The sequence below is a fragment of the Ambystoma mexicanum genome, chromosome 5q (genome assembly GCF_040938575.1).
Source record: "Ambystoma mexicanum isolate Mex_15411 chromosome 5q, UKY_AmexF1_1, whole genome shotgun sequence".
Taxonomy (NCBI): Eukaryota; Metazoa; Chordata; class Amphibia; order Caudata; family Ambystomatidae; genus Ambystoma; species Ambystoma mexicanum.
In genome coordinates this window covers 97,850,345-97,873,080 of record NC_090933.1, presented here as the reverse complement: position 1 = coordinate 97,873,080, position 22,736 = coordinate 97,850,345, and the positions used below count along the sequence as shown (strand labels likewise).

General features: G+C 43.8%; 1 protein-coding gene across 4 annotated transcripts in view; it reads right to left on the bottom strand.

Moving 5' to 3' along the window:
- Window positions 1-22,736, bottom strand: part of PLEKHG4B (pleckstrin homology and RhoGEF domain containing G4B) — a 646,071-nt gene that overhangs the window by 228,243 nt on the left and 395,092 nt on the right. For all 4 annotated transcript variants that reach the window (XM_069620594.1, XM_069620595.1, XM_069620596.1 and 1 more), the window contains 2 exons: window positions 5,835-5,951; window positions 5,333-5,431 (listed from right to left, as the gene is read on the bottom strand). In XM_069620594.1, the coding sequence (XP_069476695.1) occupies window positions 5,333-5,431; window positions 5,835-5,951 (216 nt within the window). The remainder of the gene's footprint in view (window positions 1-5,332; window positions 5,432-5,834; window positions 5,952-22,736) is intronic.

Genomic DNA, 22,736 nt, shown 5'->3' with positions numbered 1-22,736 from the left:
CCTGTTTAAAGATACAATCATCTACAAAGACAATGCATATGAGAGAGAACTTGTGCATTGGATGAGATACATCGACAATGTATTAATAATATGGAAAGTTACAACCTCAGACTTCACAGACTTCAAAGACAGAATCAAATGGGAATACAATATACGGGCAACTGCAATGAGACAAGCATAGATTTTCTCGATCTCACAATATACATTGACCACAATCAGATCAGAACCCGTACATACCGGAAACCAACGGAAGTGAATTCAACTCTCCACGCAGGGAGCTGCCACTATAGACCAACAATCTTGAACATACCTACAGGTGAATTTATAAGAGCAAGGAGAAATTGCCAAACAAATGAACACTTCGAGAAGGCATGCACTCTATTAACATCCAGGTTTCTGGAAAGAGGTTATACAGAACAATGTGTCAAAAGAGCATTAGAAAAAAGCTTAACACTAACCCAAGAGCATACATTAACACCAAAGACTAAAGGGATGGAGCAACCAACGATAGGCTTTATCACCAGATACACGAGTGACCACAGAAATTTGTCAAAATACTAGCAAAACGCTGGCACCTTCTTAAACTGGACGAGAACATTGCGAATAATGTGGACGATAAACCAAGGATTATATACAAAAAGGCACCAACCATAAAGACCAAATTGAGTCCATCAAATTTAACAGATCTGACTAAGGAAGAACCAACAAACTGGCTTAAAACATCTACAAATGGCTTTAGAAAGTGTGGTACATGCACAATGTGCAAATTTGCACACAACAAAACGGACACATTTACTGGCACTAATAATAAAACACTGAAGATTTTACAACCAATCAACTGCAGATCAAACTATGTAGTGTATGGAATTATATGTGTTTGCAATTTGGTCTACATTGGTAGCACAATCAGAGAATTTAGGATACGAGTCAGAGAACATCTAGCCAAAATTGGCAGCCAAGATCCGAGACTACCATTGGCCTGCCACTGGCAGGAAAAACATCAGATGGCTAATAAAGCTGAATTACGATTCATTGGCCTTGAGAAGATCTCAATAGGCAGAAGAGGGGGGAATAAAGAAAAGAAACTAAGACAAGCAGAAGCGAGAAGAATTTGCAAACTGAACTCTACAGTACTTGGATTAAACACGGACAATGAAATGGTGTCCTTTCTTTAGAGGACCCATTTCCCTTGCATAACTATTTGTCCAAATGAACTACCATGAATATTTTGTAATGTGTATACTTGTACTTATCTCTCTGGACAGGTTTCAGTACGGCATTCTAGCATTGTATTTTCATATGAGAATTGTAATGCTCCTACTGGCACTCATAGGGAATGATAACAGTTACACGAATAATATTATACAACTGACCTTAAGCGGTTACTTGTCTAAATAACCCATTTAATGAGACTAGAACCCATTATTGACATGCATGCAACCATTACGTAATTGTAAAAAATACGGGTTTCTTAAAAAGTTTCATTAGTATTTAACATTGTTAATTTATTTTCGGAATAATGCAGTACATGGCATAGTAAGTTTTAGTAATTTCAGAAAACATATCAAAAGATATGGCGAATGAAATTGAATACAAAACCTGTCCGAAATACACCAGAGTAACGTTATAAACACTAGCTTAAAATGGCCGCCAAGAGAACATAGGAGAAATGCTGTCATTCAATTAGAAAATGGACCAGGGCTAGGATCCGTTTCCATGACAACACAAGCACAATAATGTAAGCTGATCGCTGCCCCCTCAGGAGAATCCACGGCACGCGATTAGATGCGAGAATAAGGCTGTCAGGTAAGAGACCGTCCTGCAAGTGCAGCACACGCTGCGCTTCATAGAAATGCCTGCTGTCCCTTCGGGACTAAGTTATAAACGCTCAGCAGCACTACTGTCTTGCTGTGCGATGCATTAACGCGCGCACGGGTTTTCCTATCAGAGCATTTATAAAAGCCAGAATACATAGTCAGTTAAGAATGATTTGTAAACCTTAATTAATACTTCTATAGAAGGAATAAGATATGAAAAGGCAATGAAAGGGCATTATTTTCTCAAAAATGTAGGTTTGAAATTGATGGATAACGCACAGGATTCACAATATGTTAACGCTTAAGAGTTAAAAGAAACACATTCACCTTGGGGAGTTACAGAATTACTATCTTGCAACATTAGGTGATACCTGTGGTAAGCCAGTACTCACAATTGGAGGTGACATCTTTGATTTGTATATTTTCGAAGGGATCTAACCCGAGACTTGAAGAGAGACTGCCATTTACTTTAACCCATAAGGGGCAGTAGATGAAAATAAGGTAAAAGACAACTTGAATTCAATTTTCCTTGATTATCGATTTAACACTACATGTAGCATTGACTAACAAAAATTTGGTTTTGTCTACCTCTTGACCCCCGACATTCCTCCCTATTCCCCACTCCATTTTGTGTCTGGCATTTTGGTTTACTTTGATTTAATAACTGTTGTTATTTATTATGGTTTGCTTTAACCCATCAAATATTGTAATAATTGGTTAAACATGTGAATGAACACTTTGTTATTTTTTAATTTGGCTTTCATATTATGTAGAAAATATCTTTATCATTTTGTGACCGTTTCTTTTGATTGATATATAAAATAAGCCCTGATTTGAGAAAGGTCCAAGAGGGACCGAAACACGTGTCATCACAAAGGGCATCAATATAATAAAACACTTGTTGAAAAAACTGGGCACAGTCTCAACTTGGGATCTTTTCTCTTTATTTAACCATGTTCTTAGGTAAGGTAATGTAGAGTGGCAGGGCTTTCTGCAGTAGAGCAATTGCTCTACTCCCCACCCATGCCACACTTCCTTTTTTGTTGCTGCTGGTTGATGGCTGCCCACTGGCTTCCCATGCTGACACCTGCAGACACTTTCTAGAGCTGCCCCTTTGCCTTGGGGCCCTTAGCCGCAGGGGCTGTACAGGCAGAGGGCCGCCCTGGAGTGGTCGAGTAAGGCTATTGGTAGAGCCAATCCAGGTTGGAGGGCAGGCTGGGAGGAGGGTTGGAAGGGAAGTTAAGTGAAAAGGGGAACGGAGCGGGCACAAGGTGCTCAGTGGGACCAGAGCCCAGGAGGGCCTGTGGGCTTAGCCAATCTCACCCGCATAGCCAGGGACCAAAAGAGGCAGCAGGGACTGCAGACGCACAGTAGGTGCAACATTGTGGGCTCCAAGAGCCAATCAGCATTGTAGGGCGGGCTGGGAGGCGGGTTGGAAGGGAAGTCGAGAGGAAAGGGGAACAGAGCGGGCACAAGGTGCACAGGGGGCCTCAATAAAAGGTCAGATCAAGTGGGGCCAGAGCCCAGGAGGACCTGTGGGCTTCGCCAAACTCACTTGCATAGCCGGGGACGAAAAGAGGCAGCAGGGAGAGCGGACGCTTGGCGGAATTTGGCTGAACAAATTCGATGAATCGGCTCATGAGGGCTCAGATAGGTTAGACACATTTGACAAATTAACTTGTGATTGAAGCAAATCCAATGCTTTTGAACAGACAACGACACACGAAAACCTGAAGTTTGATGTGCATTCAACCCTTAATTAGTCAATGCCAAAAACCTGCCTCATTCCCAAGATATGGACAAATCTTTCCTAAAAGATTTGAGTGGACTGCCAGGAAGGTGTTTTAAAAGCTCATACAGGCCAAGTAATGATGGAAGCTGTGATGGTATTAGCAACAAGGATTCTGAGGCAGGGTTAGCAATATGTATGGCCGGGGATTTGCAATAATGATCAACTTCTAGGCAATTAGGGATAATGATAATAGAAAAGGTGTTGATAATATTGACATCATGCAGAATTATTAATAAAGACCAGAATTCTGTTTTAACCATAATGATCTTCTGCAGCATTCACAATAATTAATCAGATCATTTACACAATGTATTGCTCTTGAATGTAGCTCAACTCCACCCCCTCCTTTCACATTGGCTGTACTCTCCATTAGCAACTCCTTATGCACCTCGCTGCTTTCTAAGGAACTCATCGACCACCCCCAGACTCATTCCAATACTTCACCCACTACCGCATTGGCAGTTACCCACTTTCCATCCACCCTAGACAGGCAAAGCATCACCTTCCAGCCAATCCACCACAGGAACATAACTCACATGCAATCCCCCCATCTCTTACTTTACTTTATTTACTTGTATAGCGCAACAATGGACCCGTGGGCATGATGGCGCTGACAAACAAAAAGAGAAACATGAACCAGAATCGGAGAGTACGAGGGGGAAATCCGCGGCGTGGCTAGGAGAGAGGAGTTAAGCGAACAGCCAAGTCTTCAGTTTCTTCTTAAAAGCTCAAGCTTAGTCTGGAGCCTTATATCAAGGGGGTAGCATGTTCCAAGCCAATGGGACAGCCACTAAGCAGCCTTCTGACACTCCCCTCCCCCCTTCCCTTCACCCACCCCTCAAATCCATATAAATAGAACTGCCTTCATCCATCCTCTCACATGTACATTCATCCTACCAACCGCAGCCACTTGGGAGAAGAGAAAAGGAGAGGTGAAATGTGGCATGGGGGTAAGGTGTCAGAAGGAACAGGGGAGAGCAGGAGGAGGGGAAAGCAGGGAGAAAGGAGACAGGAACGCCGGTAAAGCATAGGATCAGTACATAGAAGAGGTCTAGTAGATATGGTGACAATTTTGGAACTAGAAGATCTAAGTTTTAATCCTGGGGAAAATCACTATCTTATCGTCAAGTGGCTAACCTTCAAACATCTGTAAAAAGGTGATATGGATTCTAACCCCAGCTTTCCCTGTCTAAGTAGAGCATTGTCAATCATGCTTTTAAAAGTGTGTTTTTTTCCCCAGCTGTTCGGTAGAAGATTGTTTTTGTATTTGTAAGGCGCCACTTGTAGTCAACAAGGTTAATGCGGTCATTGTCATCTCACGTACACTACTTCCCATTGTGTGAAAAGGGGTATATCTAGGAGGGTGACAAATAACATTAACTCTTGTCGGACGGACATAAAATTGCACCCATATACCTATCCAAGGCATAGCTCATCACAGAGAAAGACTATTATTTAACCAAAACAATTCCGATTTCAGGGCGGGCTTTAAGTTTCCTAGTACATAAAGACTTAGTGTTAAAGCACTTTGACTAGCTTTTAAAGAGATCTGCATAAGCATCTGGAGTTCAGTAAGGTAAACCATGGCATGCAACCCATGTTCAATTATAACCACATGCCCCCAAAATAGAAGATATTGTTTAGACTGCATCGGGAAATCGTTTCTTTAAAATAACCCCTCGTTTCACTTTCAACAGATGCAAAAGTTTATTTAACGGCCTACCTGCACAGAACTTAATGTCCGGTTTGCATTCAGTGAACGGATTGATTTCTGTAGGAAGACGACTGCCTCTTTACAGCTCGCGATAAATGGCTCAAGTTTCTAAATTGCACAAATAATCAAATGGAAGACAGAGTAAGAACAATTGTATTGCATGAAACAGGTCAGTGCTTTGATGTTACGGACAGTGTCACAGTTAAAGCACAACACATACAATCACAACTAATAACTTCACTATTTCAAGTGAGCCAGTGCTTTCAGGCTTATTTATTGTGTGAACAATGTAACATATTTATGTGTTGGTCATTTATAAGGCGCCTATACAACAAAAACAGTGTTTCAAAGCACCACAAGGCGCAAGAGAAGGGAACAAGGGAGAAAAATAAACAATGGAAATAATAAGGATCAAGTAGAAAGAAACAGCATTCCTACCAAGCCTTGTGATATTCGGAGCGTGTAAGTGTCACAAATTCAAAAGTGGTACTGCAAGAGCAAGTAACCCTACCATGTGAAAGCGTAGCCAGCTGCTGTGACTGTAAGGGAAGGTTCCTTCCAACTCTGATGTCAGTTGAGTGCTGTCAATGTGCTTATGCAGAGCCTTCAGCGACCACAGGACCTCACACTGCAGAAATGAAAGATCTTATCAAACACTTTTTATTTTGGAACTTCAATACATTACACAGGAGTATATTCTTGAAGATGTGTTATTTTGCACATTAGTTAAGAGGCTGGGGGAGGAGAATAATAGAGAAGTGTAAATCCAAAATTAAAATACTTCTGAGCACAAAGACGTGTTTTCTTGAGTGTAATCAAAGGTAGAGTGATTTTGAGGATGGCACTGAGTCAAATGTTCAAGCCCTTTCTGTCCTTCCACGTTCACCGCACAGAGCTTCAGCATGAAGCTTTCAAAGCCATGAAGCTCGAGATTTCATGCATGCAACATATTCCATGACCAGACATGAGGTATATGCAGAAAACATTGTTCCATATGTAATGTAATATGGCATTTGTGCGGTGCATTTTTCCATTAGTATGATTTCAAAGCACTGTAGGTGAACGCCCTTGGTGGACCGAAGTCCCTGGTATGAGAAAATGGTCAGGAGTGTGCCCTTTATCCAATACGAAGGTAAGTAAGGTTGAAGTCCCTACAAGCAACCCACGTGGAGCTGGCTAGTGACTGGGTGCTGTGAAAGTTGTCAGGAGAGTATTCGAGTCAAGGAGACTGATTAAGTTTCAGCTAGACCTCATTTTTGTCATGGGACTTAGCTGCATTCTAGTGGTAAAGGTGTTGTGCAATGAGTCTTCAGGTAGCAGATGATTGCAGATGTGTGGAGGTGGTTGGATGTGGCTTTGGAGTGATATGGCTATCTTCCATCAAGATAGGGTGGGATACTTACCCGTGAATCATGGTTGATTACTTGTTTCGTTGACTGGGTGTCAGGCCTGTCGAGCGAGACTGCTGGTGTCCTTTCTCTTTGTCGCTCAATACTTTCTTTGAGGGATCATCGATGCATCAGCCAATCTGTCAGGGGGTCGGAATTAATCCAAGGGGAGGATTGGGTCTGTCTGGACGCAGGGGGGGGGGGCGAAGAGGCAGGTCTTGAGTGCCTTTCAGAAGGTGAGTTGATCTTCTATGTGGCGGATGTTAAAAGGAATGGCATTCCATAGTTTAGTTGCTTGGACTGAAAAGGAGGCTCCCCTTATTCTGGTTGATTTGGTGGGAAGATGACCAGGAGGAGAGTGGAGCCTGATCTCTGGTTTCTGCTCAGTCTGTAGGGGGTGAGCTTGTGTTGTAAGTATTCTGGGCCGGTCTTGTGCAGAGCATGGTGAGTGATGCACATTGCTTTGAAGGTGCAGCGTCGCCCATCAGGGAGCCAGTGAAGTACATGGAGGGCGGGTGTGATGTGTTCTCAGGTGCCTAGAGCTAGGAGGCTGGATGCAGTATTTTGGGCCCTTTGGAGTTTTCTGGATTGAGATGCAGGGGCGTCTAGTTATAGGGAGTTGGCGTAGTCTAGGCGACAGAGTACAATAGTCGTGATATGGATGACTGAGTGTAGGAGAGCTAGGGAAAGATGCGTCTGAGAATGCGTAGGTAGCATGATTTAGACAATTTATGTAGTGTGAAAGTTTCAGATCTACGTCAATAGTACACCCAAGGTTCTTTACTGTGTTGTAAGGAGCATTAAGACGACCTAGGGAGGACAGCCAGGGGGTGGGTTGTGGGAAGAGGGCAGTCTTCCTGCAGATCATGATTTCAGTTTTTCCAAAGTCAAGGATGAGGTGATTAGCTGTCATCCAGTGGTCTATTTCTGTGAGGCATGCAGCGAGGTCAGGTGAGGGGGTTTGAGGTGGTCTTGGGGATGATCTAGGTGTCATCTGCATAGTTGTAGCAGGTTAGGCAATGTGAATGGATAAGAGCAGGGAGGGGGCTCAGGTAGAGGTTACAGAGCAGGGGTGATTGGGAGGTGCCCTGTGGTACTCCTCTGGTGACCTGGCATGGGGAAGAGGAGAAAGGAGGCATGTGTGTTATTTGTGATCTGTTGTTGAGGAAGGAGGCTATCTACTTCAGTGCCGTAGCCCTCATGGCGAGCAAGTGGAGTCTGCCTGTGAGGGTGCAGTGATCAATGGTGGCAAAGAATGCTGAGAGGTCAAGGAGGATATGTGCAGCACAATCTTCAGAGTTTGAGGTTCTTTTGAGATCATCCCAGATGGAGACTAGGGAAAATTGTTCCTCTTAGGGGTCTGAAGCCAGACTGGGTAGGGTCGAGGCGGAGGTTGGATTCAGTGAAAAGGCATAACTGTTAGTAGTTAGTACTGGAGTAGGCTGGTCAGTCAATAAGTTTGGCTATGAAACAGTTGCTTGAGGCAGGTCTGTAATTGGCTGGTAGGAGAGGGGTCAAGGTTTTTTTTTTTTTTAGCAGGGGTTTGATGTGGGAAGTCTTGAAAGCTGCTGGGAATGTGCTCGAGGTGAGGGATGAGTTAATGATAGATCTTGCGATGCTGCCTGCATAGGTTGAGGAAAGGATGTCTTTTAGAGGGTGGGAGGGCATGGATCTCCCAGGGATCCCAAGGGATGACTGCTTGACAGTAGCCTGAGGAATTGTATGTATTGAAAGGAAGTCAATGGAATGTTGAGACAAAGTCAATACAGTTGGCTTCTTTTATAGTCAACATGTTTTCTGTGTTGACGGGTATGGGAAGCATATGTTGAGGGACTACTATGCTTGCAAGAACATTGAATACATATGCGCCAGTTGAAGCATTTATATTTATGACAAGTTCGTCTTATTGAACATTTCCATGGCCATATCTATAAGTATTGTTTTTTCTATTGGTGTTGCTTCTATGACAATGGAGCAGATAATCCTGAAACGGGTTTGGTTCTTTGACCCGAGGGTTCAGGTATGTGTTTTTTAAGCATAAGTTGATCGATCGTACAAACATTTCCTATGCACCTTATCGTAGTTTTCCTCTTTTTTTACACATGCGAAATTAGGCAGCAGGGCGCGGCCATCTTGTGCTAATCTTATCCGTTGCCGCATCGCCCTAAGGTGAACTGCCCTGGTGGCACTAAATCATATCCCCCGCCCCTGAGACTGAGATCACTGGACCCGTACCGTCCATTTCACAACGCCAATGCACGTCTCGTGTCAACATTCTCTGCGTTTCAGCTAATGATGTGTCTCCAAGGAAATGGCAGGACGCCTCTTTCCTCAATAAGTATAAACAGACAGCTTCTCATCAGACATCAGATTTGTTTTTCCAATTGTTACACTGTCATTTTTTGAGTATTCTGTACCTCGTTTATGTGCTCTGCTACCTTCGTTGCTCGTATTCCGTGAGAACAGATACTAGTAATATTACTATCCATTTTTATTTTGCCCCATAATGGCAACAATACAGGCCTACCAGTATGAGCTGGAGTATTCAGAGGCGGAATTACTCGAAAGAGAAAGATGCCAAAACGATGGGGCTTCGGATGACAGTTGGGAGGACGATTCAACAGATCAAGAGCCTGAGCCTAGTCGCATGGACGACGTCTCCACTTGGTGTACCTGCAACCGGTGCACGGAAATGTCAACCAAGGAGGAGAACTGCTGCTGCAGCGAAAACTCTGGATGCTTGTCCTACATATCGTAAGGCGAGACACGGCTGCAATGCGTTACCGAACTGCATGACTTCAGGGCAGCCTGCCTCACAGGGTCCGTGTTGAGGATTATGATGGTCCTTATGCACGAACTTCGCGCAACTGTTCGCCCTCGCAATTTAAGTAACAAGTAAGTGTACTCTAGTTGTGATGTCACTTAGGCCACTACCATTTCATGGTTGTCTCCTAAATTGTCGTAATTAATGTAGTCTTGCAATTCTATACATCACTCGCAATTTGGGTAAATCACAGTCAACTTCTTATGTTTATTTCATGTGCAACCATGAAGCAATATTTCTTTGTGTCCCAAATGTAATGGAATGCATAGTCATTCAATATTGTAATGTGTCTAAGTAACATTTGTACTGGCAACAATGCCATTGGATACAAGATTGCATTTTCAACTAAGGTTTGATACCCTTATCTTGTTCATTTAAAAACAGTTTGTATCTTTCTCTTCCACAGGTGGTACAGGCTGGTGGCCTATCGTTCGTTTACATGGTGGCTTCATGGGAGGCTTGGGACACTGTGTTCGACGAATAAGACCCGCCTGTGTCGTTGGTGCCATTAGAGACACATTCCCCAGTGACAGCGCTCAGTACAGGGGATTTTCCCATACTGTGCTGCAAACCGAAGTTTATAATGTGTAGTACGTGTGTGCCATCAAAATCAGCAACAACATAAAATAGTGAACTTTTATGAATGGTTGTTTCGATTTTTTAGTGAATCAAGTGTGTCTCCATTCCGCAGTGTTCCGGCCCTTTCCTGCATGCCTCATGCCCCTCCATCCACCCCTCCATAATCAATGACTTTTAGCACCTGTGGCCGTGCCCTCTCAAGGGGGCCTTGCAGGGGTGGGATCGGCCAGGGTGCCAAACACCATGTACACTTCAAAGGCATCTTACGCACAGGGGCCATTGTTCAGATGCCCTCCTCAGACCAAGTGTCTCCAGGCAGGATCCCCTGAAGCAGGACGCGCCCCTACAATCCACATAAGTGTCTTTCTCCCTTCAGCGATGTTCCGGGCCTTGTCTGCACGCCTCATGCCCATCCATCCCTGCTCCATTATCAACGGCAGTTCGCACCAGTGGATGTGCGCTGTCAAAGGGGGCTGGCAGGGGTGAGAACGGCCAAGGTGCCAAAGATATTGTACAAAATTACCTACTCCCAAATGTTCGACCCCCAATTTTCTGCATATATATATATGCGGGGGGGTAAAGTGAATAAAAAATGTATAGGGGTAAGGTGGGGGGTGTGGGGGTTCTCCCCCCACATATATATTTGCAGAAAAATGAAAACAAAACAACAAAACAAAACCACAGTCTTTTGGGAGTCAAACTGTTCGGTAAAATCACATAGATCCGGTGCCAAACACCATGTACACTTCAAAGGTAACTTAGGCGCAGGGACCATTTTTCACATGCCCTCCTCAGACCCAGTGTCTCCAGGCAGGCTCCCCTGAAGCAAACCGCACCCCTGCAATCCACATTATGCAATCTATTGCAAATATTAAATATTATTGCAAATCCATCATGCAATCACATTATGCAATCTACAATACACAAGCCCCTGCAGTCCAATTAAATGGATGGATCACCATGACGCTGTTTTGGGACGATCGCCACAGGCCGATATGCCCATACGTGGTACCAGCGATAAGGAGCAACCTCACATCGTTTACGGTGGCCTAGCGCTAAGCTGATGCCGAAGCCTTGCAATTCACGGTGCCTCCAATGTGCTTCTCATTTCCAAAAGGAAAACCACGTGACTCACGATAAACATTTGTGGATCGAGAACAAAGAAAAAAATTAGCCATTTGCTTGAATATGGCAATCGCCAGATTTTCTCGGAGCGTTTATTGTGAAATAAAAGTACTTTACAAATTGTAGAGTTTCGCCATTTCCTTTAAAAGTATAGTTTTATATTCAAAATTGTGACGCACTGTGTTCGGAGATGTGTGTTGATATTCCAGGTTCTACGTCAACCTACGTTAACACATAGGTGATGACTGGTTACGTTTGGCTACGCTGCCCAGGAACGTCATGGAGATAGGCGGAGAATATCACTAGGTTTGGTGAAGTCAGCCTCAGGGGCAGCGGATACGATTTAGTGCCGCCAGGGCAGTTCACCTTAGGGCGATGCGGCAACGGATAAGATTAGCACAAGATGGCCACGCCCTGCTGCCTAATTTCGCATGTGTAAAAAAAGTGGAAAACTACGGTAAGGTGAATAGGAAATGTTTGTACGATCGATCAACTTATGCTTAAAAAACACATACCTGAACCCTCGGGACAATAATATTTTTGAGCGCACTATTCCATTAAGGAGGCTGACATGTGAGAATGGAGAATGGCCGGCCACATCTGGTAGTAAAAATGACATGGCGTTTGGGTCTTACCTGGACAACATTTATCCGACAACACAGAGATGCCTTTTTCTGACACTTGCATTTGGAATATTGTCTCTGGGAACAATCTTGCCCCTTTGGTCGGGACAAAGCTGAATCTCTGCAACTTTATTTTCTTTATATGCCCGGCGTATAGTGTCATACGGAGATGTTTGATGCCAGTGCTCAGAAATACTAAAGTAAGAGCCTGTGTAAAGACAAACTAATGTGTAAATCAAAAGCCCAATTTAATATCGTGACTATTGTAGCAGCTTAGCTGGATAGGGCTTGGAGGTTAGAATGAAAAAATATTCGGAATGATAGATGGGCCCCACCATACGTATAATACCCTTGTTAAAGAGACTGGGGAAGCTCTATGAGGATTGTTTTAGCACAAGAGAGATGAATTTGTAAAAAGGAAAACAAATATAATGCATAACAGTTGTTTGGGTATGGTAATTCTTTTAACTATATATTTTATGTAATCTATGCACTTTATCCCCACTCTATGAGCCAGAACCTAGATTAATATGTTTAGGGCTGTTTTTTTTATTATATTTTTGCAGAAACAAGGCAAATGTGTAATGCAATATACCCTTTGGGAATATGAATTCTCCCTAAATATCTTCTCTTTTTAGCACATGAACATTATCTGTGCACTTGGAATAGAGCTCCAGCTGATATCATTAGGACTGTACAATTACGTTTTGAGCTAGAAGCAATTTTACAAATTGTATGTATAACCAGTAATATGCGCATGAAAATTGATATTTGTGGACTTTGATGGCAAATGACGAAAATACGTTTACATTTTGTTTTTTTATACACACACACACAAAGTATTTGACACTATTGGCACAATAATCCTAGGTACTGCCATTACATACCCCAGGCATAGCCATCATTCCAGCTGTTCACACCATTTGCCAACTAATGCCATCACATGCTGAGGTAGTCCACCTGTCAGGTATTACCATCATCTGCCCTAGTACTGACACCATTTTCATCGTCGAGGAGATGGGCAGAGCCCGTGAAGCGCAAAGATGCTGCATTCCTCCCCCACTCTTATCTGCCTGTGAAGAGGGGTGTAGTGTTCCTGTTCGGGTCACCCACAAAGTTGGAGCTTTTCGCTATTTCCTTCCTAACGAATTTCACTCTTTTAGAGCTCTAGTGGCTACAAAATCATGTGTTTCCTGTATGCAAGTAAACATCTGCTTGCGACTGGCTCTTTGCCAGCCCTAATGGCATTTCAGTTTTACCACTGTTAGGAAATTGCTGGTTTTAACTACATATGTTTCTGCTTAGGCGAAGTTGTGGGTTAGTGATAACGCTGGTGAGAGTGATCTGTAACGACCTTGGTTCATCTCTCTGCTCCGAACTTGATCATGTTTGCGAACTTGGGAACCTAGTCCAACTCCATCTCCTTGCACCGCAGAGGCTGCTTGAAAACCGGAGAAAAATGTGATTATATAGGTATTAGAGATAATTCAGTCAAATGAACCAAACCGCTTTATGTTCTCCTCTAAGGAATACAATTGTTTTCTAAAGCAAGCACTACTGAGATTTGCCAATGTTATTTTAGCTGTATGCTAGAGAAACCCCACAGGGTCCTCAGACTTTCTAAAACCCTAAGGAATAATGACCTAAATCTTTATGTTGGTATGCCACACCTGGATGAATAATAATATTGGTCTAAATGGAGGCAATAATGAACTAAAAACATCTGAGTCTCCACTGGCTGGCACACTACTGTATAAAAATCTGGAATATTGAACCAACCTTTTTCAGATATCAAAGTCAGACACCCAGTAAATTTAACTAATCTGCATAATTGGAACTTTCTGCAGATTAGTGCCACCAATGATTATTACGATCTCTTCATTGGGTGCCACCAATGATCAAACTTTAAACACTTTGACTCGCCTATACATTTTTCTCTAAAATGTGGTCCCTATTACCTGGCTAGTAGTTTCATTCACTACGACCCACCAAGAGCACACTGTTCCTCTGCCACTGGTAACCTAGGAACCAGGAAATCAAGAATTGGAGCCAAACTGCTGTGCATGCCAGGTCCTCGTTCCTTGAACAAATTCTTATGGGTCTTGAAGAACCAATAGGGCCCCATCATGTTCAGCTCACATCTAAAACCTGAACTGCAACAGAGGCTCCTATAAACTGACCCATTTCAGCAACTGCCCTGGGAGAACTCCAGACGGAATATCTGTCCCTCCTCCACGCACTGAGAAACTCAGGAATGTGACTTTGGTCTTAATGTGAATGGGACAAATTAGTCCATCTAATGCCCCCTCCCGACATAACTCCCTTCCCTCATTCCACACCCCTTATTCCATTCCCTTTCAGAGCGTCCTGAAGTGAATTGTTTTGTTTGCATGTTGGTGCTACACATAATACTAATAGAATTTAAATATGAGCTCATCTTCTGTATTGTCAGTCCATTTAGCTACAACAGCAAGCTACCACTGGAGCTCAAATGTATAAATGCCAGAGTAATTATGTGCTCAGAAGAATTCACTGGCCAATACCAACAGTTTTTCACTCTTTCAGGTGTGGACTCCCTGGTCCATATAGAAAGGCTGATAAGGCTGGGGGTGCCTCCAGGCATTTGGCTGTCAGGCAAGTGTGAACGACCCTGTCCCAAACCCCACCTGCCTTTCAGAGATACTGGCTTGTTGTGTAATGTTATATTTTCTAGAGGTCAGCAAGCCTCAATTACTTCAGAGGAGCTGGTGGGAATAATTTGCAGTGATCTCAACACAGACTCCCACACTTAACCACAACGTGCAATCCTGGGTAACTCTTTATTTAGCTTTGTTCACCACAGTCTTTATCTGATACAATTGGGGGCATTCAAAGACTGGCATACTGGAAATTTACATTGACTATAACTATTAGCACATGTGCTTTATGTTAGAAACCAAAACATGTCATGCGCCAACGTGTGTGCATTAAGTACATGGTCATTTCTTTGTGCTGCATTCCAATTTAGATAGCATAGATTCATATATTGGGCCATATGAAACTATATATATGATAAATATTACTTACCACTAAAAGTCTTTCTGTAGCTTGTATCTTAGAATCCAATGCTTTGCATAGGCTGCCATCTAGTGTTTGGCACGGAGTATTAGCTATGTTTTTGAAATCTAAAAAGGGGTGTCGACAGGGGCATACCGGTAACACTTTCCCTATTTGTGTGTACCCATGGTCCTTCACGTGCCGACGTCCTCAGATTATTTGATTTCTGACATGTGAAGAATGTTGTCTCCCTCATGTGTGTAAGTACCCTTCTGCTCCCACATGGAGCGGGTGGGTGAGTGCATGTGATTCTAAGCAGGTACGAGCTACAGAATGACTATTACTAGTAAGTAATATTTCTCTTCTGGAAGTTGTGAATCTGCTTAGATCTCACATGCTTTGTATAGATTAGCAAGCAGTATTTAGTGAAGGAGTCAGGAGAGATGAAGGTCTGGTAGAGAATAAGTGTGTGTCTGATTTTAATTGTGCGTCTGCACTGTAGTGTTTTGTGAAGGAATGTACTGAACTCCAAGTGGCTGCTTTGCAAATGGATTCCACAGTGACATTTGCAAGAAAGTTAAGGGTTGCTACTGTGCTTTTTGTGGAATGAGCTCTTGGTGTACATGGCAATGATTTGTTAGCTATGGAATAGCACATCTGTATGCATTTAGAAATCCAGCCCCTAATAGTGGCCTTGGTGACTGCCTCCCCTTCTCTCCCTGTTGCCATGGACATGAACAAATTGTTGTGTCTTTCATATATATCCTTACATTTTTAAAGATAGTAATTTACTGCCCTGTGTACAGAGTATATAGTGCGCGTTCTCCTTTGCTTTGTGGGTTTTGGAAAAACACTGGGAATTCAACAGACTGGTTCACATTGAATTCAGATAACAATTTGGGAAACAATCTAGAATGCGTTCTTAAAACCACCTTGCTTTAATATATGGTGACACATAGTTCAGGGACCAATAGTGCTTGCTGTTATAGCCATGAGGATAGCTACCTTTTGAGTGAATTCTTTAAGTGAAGCTTTGTGAATGGGATCAAAGCCGAGGGAGAACTGTTGTCAGATCTCATCTGTAAGGAAGGCATGGTATCAAACAGTAAGACAGACACAATCAAAGTTCAAGGGTGTTTAATGAACTTCAATTGGGTTTCAAAAACACCCATCTAATACTAAATATAAAGATGGGAGCAAGCTACAACCATCAAATAATAATGAAGCAGTCCTAGTCGAGGTTGTCAAAATAAAAGGGCCTATACTGATAAACCTATTGCCAATCCTCGCTTCTAAATACAAATAGTGTGGGAAATTATGTTATGCAAATGAAATGTTCAAGAAATGATATATGTCAGGATATTCAAGGCGTTGGCTTCCCTTCCCCACGTTTTCAGCAAGGGACAAAGTGGCACACTCAAGCTTAGCACACTCGTTGGCTTCTCTAGCACGAGGATGCAGTTCAAAACCTCAACATCAGGGCTTTCTGTGCCAAAGACTCTTTGTCATCCAAAGTCTCTTATTTCAGAGGGCCTGATGCAACACGACAAACATTAAAGTTCCTATCGTCTCAGGATTTGACATGTACATCTTCTTGGTTGATTTTCGATTCACCTTGGGTCCCCCTCTGCCGGGCTCAGACCCACTTCAAGACAAAGCTTTCAAGTGATCTCCCTCCACCGGGCTCGGACCAACTTTCTCTACTTTTCCAAGCTTTCTTTACTTCAGAAATCGTAGACTTTCGACTATGCACATGATTTTGCTCAACCCGTCGCAGGACCACTTCGATTCACAATTACTCGCTCTCTTCTTGATATGTTCTCTTCCAACTGATCTCCCTCTGCCGGGCTCGTACCAAATTGATCTAATTTTGTCACTTCTCAGGCTGGTACCTTACAGAGCCCTTCAATTAAGCACGAACGCAGTGCCGGACCACTCTGTCTAAGGTACTGTAGCTTGCTTTAAAATTCAATCACTCAGCAGTTCAACTTCACTTGCGCCTCTTATCAGACACGCTTTAACAACGTTCTTTACAGTGCTCGCCATACAATGTTGTTGCTTGCAACTTTGGCTTCAACACAGACCAGTCTTGTATCGGTCTACCCAACTCACCAGCTGTGTTGATTTCACCGATGCTGCTTTGATCTTGGAGCCAAAAACAGTACCACAGCAGCTGGCGCTTCTTCCGACCTTGATTGTTGATGTGGAACGGCCCCGGGTACCTCTGACACACAATGCAGGATTCTTTAGCCTGGTTTCCTGGTCTTACGCTTTCTATTCACGATGTTTCATGAAAGTAACGGTTCCTTGTTGAAAAGGTCAGAGGAACTTCCCTCATTGCAATCCCCTTCTGCATTGCCGTCTTTCTTCTCTCGCTAAACTGCAATCTCAGAACAGCCGTTTCCTCCTATGCTTTGCCTCGCTCAGAGTGTGCTCTTGTGCTCCGCCTTCTGTGTGTGTGGGAAAGCTTAATGGAAGTCACATGTCAGGCAGACCGGCCAGAACGGCAGGACAGCAGGGATTCGGGCAAGTGGAGTGCATGGACAGTGCTGGCAAGAAAGGCAGACAACCTGCGCAGAAGCAACTGCTGTGGAGTCAATTCAGCAGACGTGGGAACCAGAAAAGTGACCAGATTGTGGGCTATCGAAAACACAAAAGGAGAGGGAGACAACAGCAATGATGCGAACCATGCCTGGTCTGCCTTCGGGGCTGTAGACTTCTTGGCTAATACTTGAAAGTGCTGTGAGGCTGAAGCAGTGAGGGAGCCTGAGGCTGTTACGGACGAGTGCGGGTAATCCCTAGGTACATAAAAAAGCAAACAGGGAAGCCGAGTGGCCTGGCTCTGGTCACGCTCATCTGCCCCTCGCCCCCTTCATCTCTATTCGCTTAGTGGTGTAAATAAGGCTGAGGCTGTGTGTCATACACTGTAAAAGTGCTCAGTTTGTAGGCTTTCATAGTAAAGGGAAGCAACGCGAATGGGGTTATTTCCAACTAATTGGAAACCACAGCAAACTGCGGGCTCTGGGCAGGCTGCTTAACACACACTACTGCAGGGAGCACCTAAGATATGCATCACTTCCCTTGTCTGCACTGGGAAGCTTGAGGACACCACACACTACAGGTATGCCTAGAGGGGGAGGGAGCCAGAAGAGGCAAAACAAACTGTATGCATGCCAAGTCAACCAACTTCGGGCAGAGACATCATCCGAGGCCCAAAGACCTGAAGACATTACAGGCATTACAAGGGAGACTCCTGAGATGCCCAGCCTTAAACAGCTCATGGACAACATGCAGGCAGGCTTCGCCTCCCTCACTGGCAAACTCAACGACATAACTAACATAGCCACTCTCAATGGCAAGATGGAACGTGTCAAAACAAACGGAGAATACCCTTTAGCAATAATCAACATGTATTTGTGCTTTTTATATTTTCCTACCTAAATCCGTGTCTCAGCCTCCAGTCTGGATTCACATAGTTTTATTCACACAATGTCCTCGGGGGCGTTCATTCATAGGCATCCCTCAGTCGGGTTCACATTTGCCCCAGTAACGCAGTTCACTTTATTTCCTCAGTGTGTCAAAGACTTTTTATTGTAAAAGGGGTTTGGCTTGACCTGTTGGAAAATAAGACCAGATCCTTTTTGAATGTTGCTAATATGGTGGCGAAAAAATATATACTCCGGAAATGGAAAGCTCACTGTCCCTGGTCCATACAAGAATGGTTGAAGGACTTAACCTGAGTGAACAAAGATGATGAACTATACATAGCACCGGCTCTGCGTACGTCCCGACCTAACGACATTTAGGGGGGAGTTCAGAACATACTTGGCTAGGGGTTGAGTCAAACTATGAAATGTATATAGTATGTGATGAGCAAACTTCTACTGAAATCCACATCTGCATCGTACTACGTATTGTGACAATGTATGCTTGACTAATGCATTGGAAATCCTTGTTTTTTTTCCGTTTTTATTTTGTGATTGCGGACTTAGCTAAACCATTTCATGGCATGTTCAGAGATGTTCCCATGTTCAGAGATTTTCCCAATCTCTTGAAGACGTCTAAGCTGAATTGAGTGATCCACTGTGTCAAAGGCAATGTAGAGATCCAACATCACCAGGAGGGAGAGATCTCCTTTATCAGCAGCCTCCAACAAATTGTCCTGAACTGCCAGAAGGACTTTTTCTGTTGCAAACCTCGGTCTGGATCCTGACTCTGACAGGTATTCCTTATCTACATAGCACTGCAGTTGACTAGTGACTACCTCTTCCAACAGGTTGCCTGGCCATGGAAGACCAGCAATAGGTCGATAATTCTGCAAAATATATGGATTAAAGTTGTTTTGTTTTTTTAAAATAGAGGCATGACAACCTATTTCTTGAGATCCAAGGTTACAGTGCCCTGCTCAAAAGATTTATGAAATTTGTCATAAAAGTATCGATCTCAATCGCCAGGCGCTTCGCCGTGCACGCTGGCAATGGAAATAAGAGATCGTTGGTTGAAGTGAAGCAATTAATATGTGCGCCTCTTCCTCTAGAACAGGGCTAAAATCAAAAGCCCTTTTACTAGGAGATACCAACAGTTGCGCTAAAACAGTATGTCTGGGCTGCGTCAGATCTATATTAAGAGAGGATTGAAGAGTTAAGGAAATGTTACCCTGAATGGTTTCCATTTTTTCTTTAAACAACGTATTAAACAGATTGGCCTGCCTTAAAGAAGGTTCCATTCAGAGGAGAGGGTAGCATTGTACTTCTGCTTAGCATGTCTGCCAGAGAATTGAGTGCCATTAGAAACATGTGATGTAGTGCCCACAGCCAGATGTTCTGGGCTAGTTTGGACAGCCCTGGAGAGTGTGCCCCCCTGCTCACTCTGTTTATATAAAACATGGCTCTGGTACTGTCTGTTAGGACTACGACTGTTCTGCGTGCTAACTGAGTCTTGAAGGCTTGCAGTGCTTTAAGGACTGCTAGCAGTTCCAGGAGGTTGATTTATTTCCTGGTTAGAGCCTGTGTCCACACCCTGTGAGCAGTGTGATGGAGGAAGTGAGCTCCCCACCCGGTCATTGATGCGTCTGTTGTAAGAGTCATCTTGATCGCTGGCGTGTTCAACAGATTTCCCTTTAACAGACTGTTTCTAGTCCATCACTGTAGCAATTGAACTAGAGGTTGCGAAAACACCACTAGATAATCCCACAACCCACTTGCTTGCGACCACCACTCTTGCATTGGATGCATGCACAGTCTGGAGTCTGACACTAGGCAGATGCAGGGGGTCATCATTCCTAGCAGGCGCTTTGCCTTTCGTACCATCACCTGATGACTGGCTACATACTGAGGTGTTTGAAACATGTTTTGAACCCTCTGTTCAGAGGGGAAGACCAATCATTTGTTTGATTTGATCAGTGCCCCCAAAAACTGTTTTTACCTGACTGGGCACTAGACTGGACTTCTGTTCGTTTTTTGAGAACCCAAATTTGAACAACAGATTGATTGTTGTGTGTTTTGTAGGCACCTGTCAGGTGTGTTCCGGTAATCAGCCAGTCTATGTAAGGGTAGACTGGAATGGATTGCCTTCGCAGGTGGTCGGCTACCACTGCTAGGACCTTGGTGAATACCCTGGGTGCTAATGCTATGCTGAATGGGAGCACTTTGAACTGGTAGTGCTTGTCTCCCAATTTGAATCTTGGGTATTTTTTGTGCACTGGCAACATTGAAATATGAAAGTATGCATCTTTCATGTCCAATGTTGCCATGTAACCCCCTAGTTTCTGTAGTGGGTTGACTTCCTGCAACGTGGTCATCCTGAATTTGTGTGGCTTGACATGCATGTTTGCAGGGCGCAGGTCCAGCACGGAGCGCATTGTTAGATCTTTCTTTTGAACAAGGAAGTACATTGAATAAATACCTTCATTCTCCTCCAGAAAGGACACCAGTTCTATTGCTCCCTTTAGAAGCAGTAATTCAATTTCTTCTTGTAGAATGTTGAAGTGTTCTGAGGACATCTTTCTTACATGAGGTGGATGGTGGCAGGGTGTTTCTAGGAACTCTATAGAGTATGCCTTGGCCACTGTGTCGAGTACCTAACAGTCTGAAGATCTTCCCTCCCACTGCTGGGCAAAGTGTGTTATGCAACTCCTTGACCGGGGATGCATGGGAGGGAATGTGAATGATCCGTCATTTGGCGGCTGCAACCCTGCCCCGCCCTTTTCCAACTGAAAAGCTGAAACCCTCTCTGCTGGTATTGGTGGGACAATGACTGGCCCTGGGGGCTAGAGAAGAAGGTACCAGATGTTCCTAAACCAGATTGGTTTTATCTGTTGAAGCCCTGCATTCGAAAAGTGAGGCACATACAAAGGACTTGTTGGAAATTTGGCCCAGTCTTTTACTGGTTTCATGTTCTTTTTTGGTAGCCTCCAGCTGGTCATCTAGAGCTTTACCAAAAAGGACTGTGTAGTGATCTGTGAATTTAGTAATTTACCATTTATTGTTATTTATGCACCATAGTTGTTATTAAGTACAATGTTTTCCATGTTATATTCTCATGTCCTCGTTACATCCCCACAAGCACGTTCTAAGTTCTGATGAGCTCGTGAGGATGGAATGCGGACGAACGGTTGGTTTGGTTTGTTTTTGTTCAGAAGAGTCGGTGGGCCCGTTTGAATAAACTCACCTAAACTCCTCTCTTGTCCTGCCTTTAATTCCACATTGGCAACGAGGGTCCAGGTACCCAACGGTCCCACTGCCTGCCTGCTCTCAGTGAGGGGCTCCATTCTGGAGAATAGAGCAGACCTTTACGGAGCTGCGGAGTCGTCATCTGAGTGCCAGTGGAATGAGAGGTGGCCGCTCCACCCTGGTGTCGTAGCGGCCGCAGAGATTTGGCCGATCCACCTCCCTCGGTGTTGCAGCGGCCGCAACTGAGCAGCGCCACCCTATGCATAATCACCGAGGACTTTGGCCACTCCACCCCTTTAGTTTGCCTGGGCATAGAAGTGGCCGTGACACACAGAGAAAAGGCGTGTCTCATCCATTTGGCACCGTAATTAATGTAAGTGAAGGGCACTCCCTAGAAGTGAATAAGCCTGTAAGGCACCACATGTTCTGTAAGTGAAGGGTACTGTAAACTCCAATTAGTAGAAAAGAAAAACAATTTCTTTTGCATGGAAGAACATTTGAAACGAGAGTCTCAAGAAGTTACAAAGTAGAAAAGTATCAGCAATAATCAGTACTATTCTTGAAGTTGCATTACACAACTTGAGACAACTGTCTAACCAACAAAATTATACTGATCTGCGCCATATCAGGCAATTACAATGGCAGCCTCAAGTATGCCTCCCCCACAGCCCTTCATGTCAGAGCCTGGCACCCCTAATATTAGGTGGGACAGGTGGAAGCAACTCTTTGACACCTACGTAGTAGCTATTGGGGGAGATAAGTTTGCCCCTGCAAGGAAGGAAGCAATATTATTACACAACCTGGGGACAGAAGGACGCAGTGTCTTCGATGGATTGTCTGAGCCCATAGACATAGGCCAAGGAGAAGAAGACCAATTTACAGTGGCCATCAGAAAATTGCAAGCACATTTTGAACCAAAGAAAAATATCACATTTGAGAGAGACACATTTTTTTCAAGTAGTCAAGATCTCCTGGAACCAGTAGAGGGTTTCATTGCATCATTACACATGCTAACTCACAGTTTGGATCCCTTACTGATTCATTCATGATCAATTAGTGCGTTGTACAAACAACAACGGATACAGGAAAAACTGCTGTCGAAAGACTCAGCACTTGAGCAAGCGGTTGAAGTGGCTAGGGGGAATGGAAGAAACCTCAAAGTACATG